At 35.2% G+C, this 13120-nt stretch overlaps 1 protein-coding gene across 1 annotated transcript in view; it reads left to right on the top strand.

Moving 5' to 3' along the window:
- The window catches only part of SH2D4B (SH2 domain containing 4B), a 212050-nt gene that overhangs the window by 111143 nt on the left and 87787 nt on the right, over positions 1-13120 (top strand). Inside the window, exons 6-7 of the mRNA XM_051981966.1 lie at positions 5226-5442; positions 8351-8475. Coding sequence (XP_051837926.1) covers positions 5226-5442; positions 8351-8475 — 342 coding nt within the window. The remainder of the gene's footprint in view (positions 1-5225; positions 5443-8350; positions 8476-13120) is intronic.

Here is a 13120-nt window from a genome sequence, read left to right as displayed (position 1 = left end):
TACCAACTAGCTGTCCCTTTATCCCCAATTTTAGAGACCACTGTTCTAATGCATTTATCATGTGTAACTTTGAATGATAGTTATTTTATCTTGTGTCTATGTGCTCCATGAAAGCAAATATTGTATATCTCTCCCTGAAATGATCTGAACACAGTAGGTGTCTAACAAATGTCTGAATAGACAAGCAGGTATTATTACCATCCCCATTTTAGAGTTGGGAAACAGAGGTTCAGAGAGAAATTAAGTGATTTGCTATAAAGTCACACATTAAATGGCAGAGTGGAATCTAGAACTTGTTTCCTAACGTAACAACCAGACTTTTTCCATTACACCATGATGCCTCCCTAGAGTGCCTGCCCTATAGCAGCCTTTGTCCAAGGGCTATGTTTTCATGGACAGAGCAGTGAGGGCTCTGTGGCAGTCATGATTCAGTCCAACCTGTAATCTCTGGAGTCCCTTCCGTCCTCACCATTCACAGAACTGATTTAATAGCTTCAGGGGAGCTTCCAGCAACTTGCTTACCATCTGTTGGGAAAGTCTAGGCCAGAGTCATATGTGAACACGTAGGAAATTCTAGGGATAATGCCTGAAGTAGGCTTTCCATAGAGATTCATCTTCTGTGATTTGCTGTCTTTGTTATCTTTTTAGCAGAATGCCCCTGCCCTTGAGAATTTACTACTCTTGGATTCATAAAGGGGACCCTCCTCATCCCTGGCTTGGACTTGACATTATAGTTATTAAAAAAAATCTCATCATAAAAAATGTCTATGAGTTAGAGAGTGGGACATGAACAATTATTGTTGCACTGAGATTAACCAGGTCATCCCTGATGATTGACCCCATTAATCAATGGCCATGCAGCAGGTCCTGAACAATACTTGCTGACAGTGTGTGCCTGAGGATCACCACAGTGGCACCTTATGTACACTGAGCTAGCTCTGATTATTGCCTATCTTCATCTCTGACATGCTAATGCCCCAGAAGCTGATCCTTGGATTTTTGAATGTGCTTTATTTTAAAGTGAGGACATTTCTAGGTACCTGACTGCTGGGCAGATCCATGCTGAATTGCCTTCTGAAAGTATACAATCTGACCAGAGCTTTCTGCTATTCAAAATGAAAAAGTTTGAAAATTTCAAAAACAAGCAAGCAATCAACCTGGTAGTAATCGGGCCCAGATTTCTGTTCTGTATAATTTTCTCCATTTTTGTACAGAGTGAAACTAGATAGATGGATTTATTTGACTTCTTTTTAACAACCAGACCCTGAATGACTCATTTAATTTTTCCTTCTAAGCATCAGGGCCCTAATTTTTTAAGTACTGCTTTAAGTTTGAGGACCCTTTGCTTTATATATATATATATATAGCATCCCTAGGCTTCAGGATTCTAAAAGAAAAAAAAATTGGTGAGATAAAAGGGCAAACTGTTTGTCTAGCTCAATTCATTCACATAATTTGAATCGAGAACTTTATCTCATTGATCTATGAATCAATAAGCATTTAAGCACCTATATGAACCAGATACTTTATTAGTCACAGGAGAAACAAAAATGAAAAAAAAAAGTTTTTTCCTTTAGGCAGTTCACTTCCTATTGGGAGAAACAACCTCTACTTATATGTGAATTCAAATTATATACAAAGTAATTGTGACATATTTTTTAAATTGGGAGACACAATAGTAGCTGAAGGATAGGTAAAGCTTTATGTAGGAATTACTATATGAAATGAGTTCTAAAGGAAGGAGGGATCACACAAAGTAAAATTAAAGAAGGACTTTATTTCAAGGATGGTAGATAAACTGTGTAAAGGTGCAAAGATAAGATGAATTTGGGGTATGAAGAAAGGTAAGTAGACCAGTTAACTGAACAAGTTGAGTGATTTGAGAGAAATGATATATAGTAAGCTGGATACTTACTATAGCTGGATAGCTAGAACCGGATTATGAAGGATTTTCAATGTCAGTTTGTATGTTATGCTAGAAGAAATAGAAAGTCATTGGAGTTTATTAAGTATGGGTTATACTATGTTTGAATCCCACTTGGGATGTAGTAGCCAGGAAATGGCTAATTATTGGGTTTATCTTCAACACAGCCATATCTATCTTTATCCATCAATATTTATTTCCCTTTCTCAGCTATGTAAAATTCCAAGTTCCCCCTTTAGAATCTGATGCAAACCCCTTGAGGCAGAAATGGTTGAGGTGGTTGGACCCATTCTTTAGTAAAACTATTTTGGCATTGGTAAGGAAGATAAACTTGGGAGAGGAGACTTGAGGCAGGATGACCCATTGCAGTACAATTGTATGGGATAGGGAAAAGGTTGGTGGTATAAGTAGAGAGAAGGGGATGTTATGTTGGAGAAACTGAGGCAGAATAGAGATTAGAGAACATTTTAATAATTTATTTGAAAAGGAGAGATTTACTGGAACCAAATGGATCCATGGTTTGGTCCCAGGCTGAATGAGACTATCCTCGCAAAGAATCCTGCAGGGAATGTTGGATATAAGATTCTTTTATAGGGTAACAAAAATGGTGACATAATGGGGGAGGTACCTAGGATGAGGATGGACATAATGGAGGCAGGCATCTAAGATGAAATAATGGAGGGAGATACCAGAGAGGCTTCTGATATTCTAATGATGTCTAAAATGGATAAAGACCTTTATCCCATCAAACATTAAGAGGGAATAATTATAGCCTAAAGTCTAAGATATAAGACCTTTATCCTATCAAACATTAAGAGGGAATGGTTATAACCTGAGGCAGAGTAACTGAATAGGACAATTAGGGAAACTGGGTCAAGACATTAAAAGGGAAGTGTGGCACAACAGGACAGATTAAAAAGATGTCATGAATAGAAAATCTACCAGGTTTGGCAATTAATTGGTGAGGGAAGATGAAGGATTGAGAATAATTAAAGTTGCAAGGATGCTTGTACACTTGACACATTTGGGAAATTTTGTTTTTGGGGAAAGGTAATTAGTTCCCTTTGGATCTGTTTTATTTGAAGTATCTATAGGACATTCAGGAAAATATATGATAGGCAATTTGTAATGCAAGATTGGAGTTAGGGGAAAGACTAGGAATAGCTACATTTGAGAATCATCTACCCAGAGATAATTGAAGTCATGGGAGATAATGAGATTGGTGAGAAAGAATAAAAGAGGAATTAGGACAAAAACTTGGGAAATTTCCACAGAAGGGCAGGACATAATGATGAATACAAGAAAGGATACATAGAACAGTCAAGCAAATAAGAGAGAACCAAGACATTCAATATCATAAAAACTCTGAGAGGGGAGAATATCCAAAAAGTGATGGGGGTCAGCAGTGTCACACTACAGAGAGGTCAAGAAGGACGAGGACTGAACAAAGGCCATTGTATTTGACGATTAGAAATGATTTGTAACTTTGACTAGGGCAGTTTCAGTTGAGTGATGAGGTTAGAGATCATATGGCAAGAAGTTTCCAAACAAACTGGAGGAGAGAAATGGAGGCAAATATGTCACTAGCATTTTAAAGTAATTTCTCTATAGAAGGGAGTAAAAGTTAGAACAATAACTTGAGGGACAAAACAATCAGAAAAAAAGTTTTTTTTTTTTTAAATTTTGAAAAAGACCTTGGCATCTATATAGGAAGAAAAGGCCTGCAGATAAGTAGCAAGTAAGGATTTTGTGGGGAGTTATTGTATGAGCAATCTAGTGGAGGGGAGGGAAAGGAGTAGGGTTAAGGGTTCAAATTGAGATCTTGACTTTGACAAGGAGGATGTTCACTTAACCAAAAGTGGAATAAAAGATGAGAGAGCAGAAAATGAACTTGAGATACTCTATGAGTTGGAAGGAAGGGAAGGAAAATTAGGTAAGTAAGCCCCTCTTGAATGATGTTCTTTTTGGTGGGAGTAAAAGAAGCAGATGCCTTTAATTCGATGGAGAACATTTAGAACCAGAACATTAGTATATAACTGATGTAAGTGTTATGTCATCCGTGCCTTAAGCAAACTAATTTTCTGCCTGTTAGGAAGCCACTTTACTGATACCATAGAGATTTATCCTATTGTGCTGGATGAAATTTGGTTTTACAGACTTCTATCATAGTTTTCAGTACATATTACATTATTTGGAGCAGGTATTAACTGGGGCAATATACCCTTAAGGGTACACTTCTCAACAGGTTGCCTTGTCATCAGTGGGAGAGAAGACATATAAAGGAACATGTATGTCTAGAGAACACATGTAGGGAACAAATATGATCAGGGCAACTTAGACCTATAAAAGTATAGAACCTCTGATATCTAATAGTGATTTCATCATATAGGTTTTTGTTGCTTTCTATTGGGATCCTCCATACTATGTTGGGTATCCCTTCAGAGCTGCTACTACACCTACTGCTATTTATTAGTGTTTGTATATTTTTTTATCTTCTTTATCATGAGGATAAACATCTTTTAGTTTTAGTTTGAAGTCCAAAATGATTATCTTATCCTTTTTCTTATGCATCTACCAGCCATGTATTCCTAGCCAGCTATCTTTAGAAGCTCTTAAAAATTCAGTCTGAATTTTGGGCCATTCATTTTAAATTCTTAATGGACATGAGTGAGAAAATTCCTTTATATCTTCTTTTTGCTTCTATAACTAGTTTGTGGTTCCATAATGCTCCCTGTGGTTTATGCATATCACAGAATCTGGTTGGGGAATATTGAAAAAAGATTGGTGATGTCTTCTATTCCTTGACTCCCTGAAAGCAACCAGGTTACTACATGATCTATATGTGCTTTCCCTTCCCCATTATGACTATTAGTTTTGCAAATCTAACTTTTCCTTATTATGGATGTTCCATGTTCTAGATCTTTCATGTTAAAGATATGTTTACATTCAGCAACATTGAGTCTCTCTAATTTCATGTGAAAATACTTCCAGCACAGCCACTGACTGTTCACACGACTGTAAATAGAGTACCCAACCCATTCTCTCAATCAACTATTCAACACTGACTAGCTTTAAGGTTAATTTCTAGAGTTTCCCAAATATCCCTTAAAAATTACAAGCATCTATTTCCTTTATGATACCACTGAATCATTAGCTTGTGAAAGAAATCTGCAAAGGTAACAATTATATACTTTGCCCATTCAATATAACAGCATCCTTAGGAACTCAATAAATATTTATTTCTTGATTCACTATTTTTTAAACATGTTTTCCCTAACTTCTTTTCTCTTTTTTTTTTCAGTGCGTCGTTCTAAAGCAGCAGATGAAGAACGGAGGAGGAAAGCTCAGAGAGCCCGGGATGAATACCGTAGGCACTCACTCCGAGCAATTCAGAAAGGGACAGTTGCTGGTCTCAGCAACATGTTTCAAGAAATTGGCTTGTACAATGAACAGGAGGCAAAGCCCAATAACCATCATCCTAACCCCACTCCGCCAAAGTCCCTTCTTGTCCCAGTTAGGTAGGTATCAATCAATCAATTAATTAAACCAGTACTTATTAAGACCTCGCTTGTTCTAGGCACTGTCCTAAGTGACAGCATACAGAAGCCAAAACAAAACATCTCCTGTCCTGACTGTGTTTAATTCTGACAGGGAACATGAATGTTTTGAGAGACAGTTGGAGCAAATTTGTTGCTGATTGAATCCACTGTCACTTCTTTACCTCACATATTTTGCTTACTAGGAATTTCCAAAATCTTTGCTTTTAACTTGAAATATCAGAGATGAAAAGATTTGTCAGAGGCACAGATCAAAAGTATCCTTTTAAAGAAAGTATTGTTTTGGTAAGTGCTATTCACAATGTATATCTGCTCTAAACTGAAGATTCAGAAGACAGTCTTCCATTAACATTTTGAACCAGGAAATAAATAATATGAAATACAAACTAGCTATGGTTTAAAGTAAGACTTATAATAATGTAAGATATGGTCTAACAGTTTAGAAATGAGTACCAGACTGCTTGTAGAAATTATTTTCTGAAATGTGTCAAGCTCTAGTGTAGTCATAGCAAGTCAGTTTTTTTTCCCCCCAGAAAGGTTCCTATATCTTTTAAGTTCTTAGTAAAAACTGATCCTTCATCTGTCTTTCAAATACATATGAAATGCCCTAATAGAACATATGCAGACCTAGCTGTAGGGTAGCTTTGTATAGTTAGCAAAAACTCCTCTGGGATATTAGGACAATTGCATAAAAGTGATGACCAAGACAGTTCAGGCAGTCCATGGAATTAGAATTGAGAGTCCTGGCAGTGAACACTGGACAGTTCCTTCATCATTCCCAGCCCCCTGTCTGCTCCAGCTTGCCAGTGTCAGTCATTGTGGCTGTGATATGTAATTGGGGAGTAAACTCAGAGGGACTTGTGTCTCTCTCTGATCAGAAGTATTTGGCTTTGACTGGTAATCTCTCTGACCGACTGGGCTGAAACTCACTGCTAACATGAACTGAAATTCCCAGCTTGTTGAAGAATCAAAGTGAGCCATCTGAAGGGATAGCAGGCTCTTAGACTTTGCCAGGCTGCTGACAGGCCACCTGTCAGAGCAGCCTTTCTCATTATTTTTATTTTTGTGAGATGCTTAAATCATTTGGCCTTCATGGAGAGAGAGGAATAGAAACACTAATGAAGGCAGTAAATCCCAAAGACAAGGAGCTGTAAGGCTGGATAGCAAAGTCCCAACTCTCACTAAATTAGGTCGCTGGCTACAGATCGCCATGTTTAGTAGAACATTGCTGATTTTTTCTTCATCCTTGGGGCTGAATAGAGGCTTTGAGATGAATGTGATATTATATCATAGTGCTAGATGTTGGTCTTTAGCCTTTCCCACCAAACATTACAATATTGCTCAAATATGTCTTCACTTAAGTACATTATGGTTTCCACACACACACACACACACACATATATGCGCGTGTGTATGTGTGTGTGTGTATGTGTGTGTACACATATATAAAATATATATATATATATATTTATTGTATTTGGGGGATCCCTCCTCAAGGTAATATGCAATTCTCAGTTTCATTATTAGGAAGAAAAAAAATCTCCTAATTCCTTTCCTGCCTTTTATTCCCAACTCTAATTTTGTTGTGTGAAGTATAATTGATAAGGAGGTGAGACAGGGCAGGATAGTTAGATGAATGGTTTTTGATAAATCAATCCTTGATCCTTTAAAAAAAATAAAGTTTCATTAATGACTTTCTTTTTCCATTACAGTTATTTCATAATATACTTTATCTGCCCACAAAGAGAATCATTTCTTGTAACAAACAAAAAATTATTTAAGTAAAACTGACACAACAATCACATCCAATGATAGACAACATATGCTGCACTGTATACCAACATTTCCCCATCTCATCTAACTTGAGTTCAATTAATTTTTACCATGATTTTCAATGATATAATAGCAATCATCATGTATACTGTTCTACAAGTTTTGCTTCTGTTTGTTTAACAACTCTTCTTAAGAAATATACATTTAATTGGTTTACCTGCCATCTAGGAGAGGGGAAGGGGGGAAGGAGAAGAAAATTTGGAACAGAAGGTTTTGCAAGAGTCAATGTTGAAACATCACCCATGCATATATTTTGTAAATAAAAAGTTATAATAAAAAAGAAATATACATTTATTCATCGAATCTTCACTATGATTTGCTTCTCTAAAAAGTAACATTTTTGTTTGTTTCTTTGTTCATTTACTCATTCATTGATCTCTTTTTACTGATATGTTTTGTTTTTTCTGCCATCTTCATTTTCATATACACTTCCTCCCTCCTTCACGTAGAGAGCCACTCTTTGTAACAAAATAAAATAAAAGAGAAAAGACTATCTCCCCAGCATATTAGTATGTGCAATAAACCATTCCCATAGTATCTCACTTCTACAACAAAGACAGAGGAGTATATTTTTTCTCATCCCTGATTCTCATCCCTGATTATTAGTTGTTTTTCATTGGTATTATTATAACCATTGTTTACCTTTATAGTTTTTCCTGTTTCTACTACATCACTTTATATCAATTTACATATGTTTTCTCATGCTTATTTATATTCATCATGTTAATTTTTTTAACAGTTCAATGATATTGATTTTTCAGTCATTGGTCCAATCCATCTTGCCAACCTCCATTGCAGTTAGTGCAACCTTAGGGAATTAAAATAAATAGCAATAATAGGAAGGAAAGAGGTGAATTATTTGGAATGCTAATCATTAATATACTCCAAATACAGTGAAATTATTTGGGAGATTTTTTTGTGTGTTTGGAAAATTTTCTGCTTTTATTTTTCTCTATAATTCCAAATTAGAATTTAGCGAGGTCTGTTGATTCTCACTGAATGCCTCATGCAGCATATTGATGTCTATCTATTTCAGAGCCTGGGAACGGCCCCTCCGTCCAGTCTCTAAAGATGTCATCATTCGCTGGTTTAAGGAAGAGCAATTGCCCCGCCGGGCTGGCTTTGAGAGGAACACCAAATCCATTGCCCCTTGGTTTCATGGTAGGAATGTTTTTTCATTTCTCAAAGGAACAATATAATATGTTTGTCTCTATTCCTAGATATGAGTAAAAGTATATTGATAACAAAAGTCTGAAATAATGAAGGGGAAGAAAAGTACCTGAAATGCCTGTCTTTTTTTTCAATATGTGAAGTGACCAAAGTTTTAGAGGTCAAAATTGTTTTACTAAAAGAGAGATCACTAAGGCAGGGATGTAAACATGGCTTTGTCCAAGATGATAGCATTTTCTTTTATCTGCAGACTGTTATTTCTTTATTCCATTGGTGTAGCCAGTACCCTGGCCTATGTCCCCACAGGTATTTGGAGAGATGACTTCTTATACTCACTGAAGCTTAGTTTTCTCTGGGTACTCTCTTTAAGCCTGGAAGCTTTCATTAGATTTTCCATCACATCAGGCTAAGGGGAAAAATGGCATACCTATTACTCATCACGTATAAATTCAGGCCTTCTTATTGCCTCAGAAACTACTTTTTCTGCTCTAAATTTACTACAACCTTTCCTGTTCTTTGTTTACTGTCACCTATGAATCTCTAAGTCATTGTTCCTTCTGTCCAGTAAGCTTAATATTGAACTCATTTTGCTTGATAGCAGTTATTATTGGCTATGAACTCCATGATTTCTGAATTCCTGTATTCCCATGACCACTATTTTCCCAAATGCATTTATTAAATACAGAATTTTAAAAAATGAGTAGATTTCTTAATATTGTCAAGTTTCACTGGTTAGATTAGGACTTTTGTTTTTTATTATATAAACAAAAGGAAATTCATGGTTGTGATTCAAATCTCAGATAAAACATAAACCTAGTCATTTGGATCAACTCATTAATGTCCTGGATTGATACTCTGCCATAGAATGAAGTTTTTTAGGGGAAAAAAAAAACTTTAAGTATTGAGAATGTCACCCTCACATTTTATTTGATGTAGCAATGTCACAAAAGGAAAGGTAGTTATACAGACACATCCAAACTTGTAGTCCATAAAGTTAGGGGAATGGCATGTAACAAAGGTTTCAAGATGGGGCTGTACAATCATTTAGATGGATAAGCTAAAATCAACATGGTAAAAATACAGAATTATGCATTTAAGTTATTTTTATTTTTTAATTATTTTTATCTCATTGCACATTTCCCAATAACATGTAATTTTATTTTTTTTAAATAACTTTTTATTGATAGAACCCATGCCAGGGTAATTTTTTACAGCATTATCCCTTGCATTCACTTCTGTTCCGATTTTTCCCCTCCTCCCTCCACCCCCTCCCCTAGATGGTAAGCAGTCCTTTACATGTTGAATAGGTTACAGTATATCCTAGATACAATATATGTGTGCAGAACCGAACAGTTATCTTGTTGCACAGGGAGAATTGAATTCAGAAGGTATAAATAACCCGGGAAGAAAAACAAAAATGCAAGCAGTTTATATTCATTTCCCAGTGTTCTTTCTTTGGGTGTAGCTGCTTCTGTCCATCTTTGATCAATTAAAGCTCTCTTTATTGAAGAGATCCACTTCCATCAGAATACATCCTCAAACAGTATCGTTGTTGAGGTATATAATGATCTCCTGGTTCTGCTCGAATAACATGTAATTTTAAAAAATAATCATTAAAAAAAATGTTGGCTTCCAAATTTTTCCCCTCCCTCCTCCCTTCCTGAGATAAGCAGTCTGATAAAGATTGTATATAGGCAATCATGTAAAACATTTTGATATTGGTTATTTTGTTCAACAAAACTCAAACAAAAATAAAGTTAAAAAAATGTGTTTTAATCTATATTTAGACATCATATGTTCTCCTGCAGGCAGATAGCATTTTTCATCATGAGTCCTTTGGGATTGTCTTGTACCCTTGTGTTATTGAGAAAAGCCAATTCATTCAAAAATTTTCATCATCTTTATTGTTTTTTTTTAATGAAAGCTTTTTATTTATAAAGCATATGCATAAGTAATTTTTCCATCATTGACCCTTGCAAAACCTTTTGTTCCAAATTTTCTCCTCCTTCCTCCACCCCCTCCCCTAGCTGGCAGGTTGTCTAATACATGTTAGATCTAATATATGTATACATATTTATACAATTATTTTGTTGCACAAGAAAAGTCAGATCAAGAAATAAGAAAAAGAAAAACTGAGAAAGAAAACAAAATGCAAGCAAATAACAACAGAGTGAGAATGCTATGTTGGGCTCCACACTTTGTTCCCATAGTTCTCTCTCTGGGTGTAGATGGCTCTCTTTATCACTGAACAATTGGAACTGGTTTGAATCATCTCAGTGTTGAAGAACCACATCCATCAGAATTGATTGTTGTATAGTCTTCACCAGAAGCATAATAGATTCTGCTCCAGCCTTTTACCTTTACTCTGTATCACTCTGCTTTAAGTGTGTTTCTTGTAAACAACATATTGTAGGAGTCTAGGTTTTAATCCAGTCTGCTATCTGCTTACATTTTATGGGAGGGTTCACCCCATTCACATTTACATTTAAAACTACTAATTCTGTATGTCCTGTCATCAAATTATACTTTTCTCTTTCCTTTTCCCCTTTCCCTCTTTCCCAGTATTTTTTTTTTTTTTACTTATGAGCACTACTTGCCTCAAACAGTTCTCCCTCTTTAGAGACCCTCCTCCTTTCTTATATCTTTCCCCTACTATTTCTCTTTTCCCTTCTATTTAGCTTACCCTTTCCCTTTTCCCCTTCCCCTTCCTACTTTTCTATGAGATGTTTCTTTGTGAAACCAAATATATCTAATATTCTTTCTTTGGACCAGATTTGATGAGAGTAAGATTCACTCAATATTTGTCATCCTTCCTTCTTTCCCTCAATTATAATAGGTTTTCTTTGCCTCTTTCTGAGATGTAATTTTCCTCATTTTGCCTCCACTTTCTCCTTTTTTTTCTGTTACAATCCCTTTTCCACCTTTACTTTCTTTTTTATATTATACAGTAAAATCAGATTATACATGTACTATCTATGTATACTCATAACAGAAATACAGTTCTCAAGTGTTTTTTTTTTTTTTTTTTTAACCTTTTTATGCTCTTCTTGAGTTCTATATTTGGAGGTCAAATTGTTGGTTTAGTTCTGGTCTTTTCATCAAAAATAAATGGAATTCACCAGTTTCATTAAATGTCAATCTTCTTTCCTGAAAGAAAATGCTCAGTTTAGCAGAGTAATTTATTTTTGGTTGCATTCCAAATTCCTTCACCTTTTGGAATATCAGATTCCAGGCCCTTTGATCCTTTAAAGTGGAAGCTGCTAGGTCCTGAGTAATCCTTATTATGGCTCCTCAGCATTTGAATTTTTTTTTTTTTTCTGGCTGCTTGTAATATTTTTTCTTTGATCTGATAGTTCTGAAATTTGGCCACACTATTCCTTGGAGTTTTAATTTGGGAATCTCTTTTAGGAGGTGTTCAGTGAATTCCTTCAGTGGTCATTTTACTTTCTCATTCTATGATATCTGGGCAGTTCTCTTTGATAATTTCCTGAAAGATAGTGTCTAGACTTTTTTTTTTTTTCCATCATGTATATCAGGAAATCCAATAATTCTTAGATTGTCTCTCCTAGATCTATTCTCCAGATTGGTTGTTTTCCTAATTAGGTATTTTACATTTTTTTTCTATTTTTTCCCCTTTTTTGGTTTTGCTTTACTAATTGTAATTGAGTCATTCATTTCCATTTGTTTGGTTCTGGTTTTTAGTAAATTTTATTTTCTCTATTTACTTTTTTTGCTTCTTTTTGTTTTTGTCCAATTAAATTTTTAAATGAGTTGTTTTGTTTTATGGAGTTTTTTCCATTTCACAAATTTCTGTTTTTTAAGGAGTTTTCTTTTTCTGTTTCACAAATTCTGTTTTTTAAAGAGTTATTTTCTTTTTCTGTTACACAAATTCTGTTTTTTTAAGGAGTTATTTTCTTTTTCTGTTTCACAAATTCTGTTTTTTAAGAAATTATTTTCTTTTTCTGTTTCACATTTTCTGTTTTTAAAATGTTATTTTCTTTTTCTGATTCACAAATTCTGTTTTTTAAGGAGTTATTTTCTTTTTCAGTTTCACAAATTCTGTTTTTCAGGGAGTTATTTTCTTTTTAATTTATCAAATCTATCTTTTAATGAGTTATATGCCTTTTCCAAACCTTCTTGCAAAATTTTCATTTTTTCCCCATTTTTCTTCTATCTTTTAAAATCTTTTTTAATTTCTTCTAGAAGAGCCTTGTGAGATGGGGACCAGATTATACCACCTTTGGGAGCTTCATCTGGAAACAATCTGCCTTTAGTCTCCTCAGGGTTTGAAATCTGTTCTTCCTTTTCATCATAGAAGCTGTCTATTGTCAGAGTCCTCTTTATTTGTTTTTACTTATTTTTTTTAAAAGTTAAGGTCTGTCTTTGGGGGGGAGGTTTTCCAAGGGGCTAGGGCTGAGCTGAGTCAGTGCTGACTCACTCCCATTGCTGGATGAGCATGACTAGGTCTGGTGAGATTCTGGTGTTTTGGGGTTCATTATTGATCTTTTATGTTTGTACTGAATGTTTTATAACTTCTCTGCTGATCTGCTGGCTTGTAACCAGGACAGAGTGGCCAACACTGCTGTAGATTCCTGTCAATTCCTCCCTGTAGATTCTCTGCCACATGGAGACTGCA

The sequence above is a fragment of the Antechinus flavipes genome, chromosome 2 (assembly GCF_016432865.1).
Source record: "Antechinus flavipes isolate AdamAnt ecotype Samford, QLD, Australia chromosome 2, AdamAnt_v2, whole genome shotgun sequence".
Taxonomy (NCBI): Eukaryota; Metazoa; Chordata; class Mammalia; order Dasyuromorphia; family Dasyuridae; genus Antechinus; species Antechinus flavipes.
The sequence above is the reverse complement of the archived record's forward strand: the minus strand, read 5'-3'. Positions and strand labels throughout refer to the sequence as shown.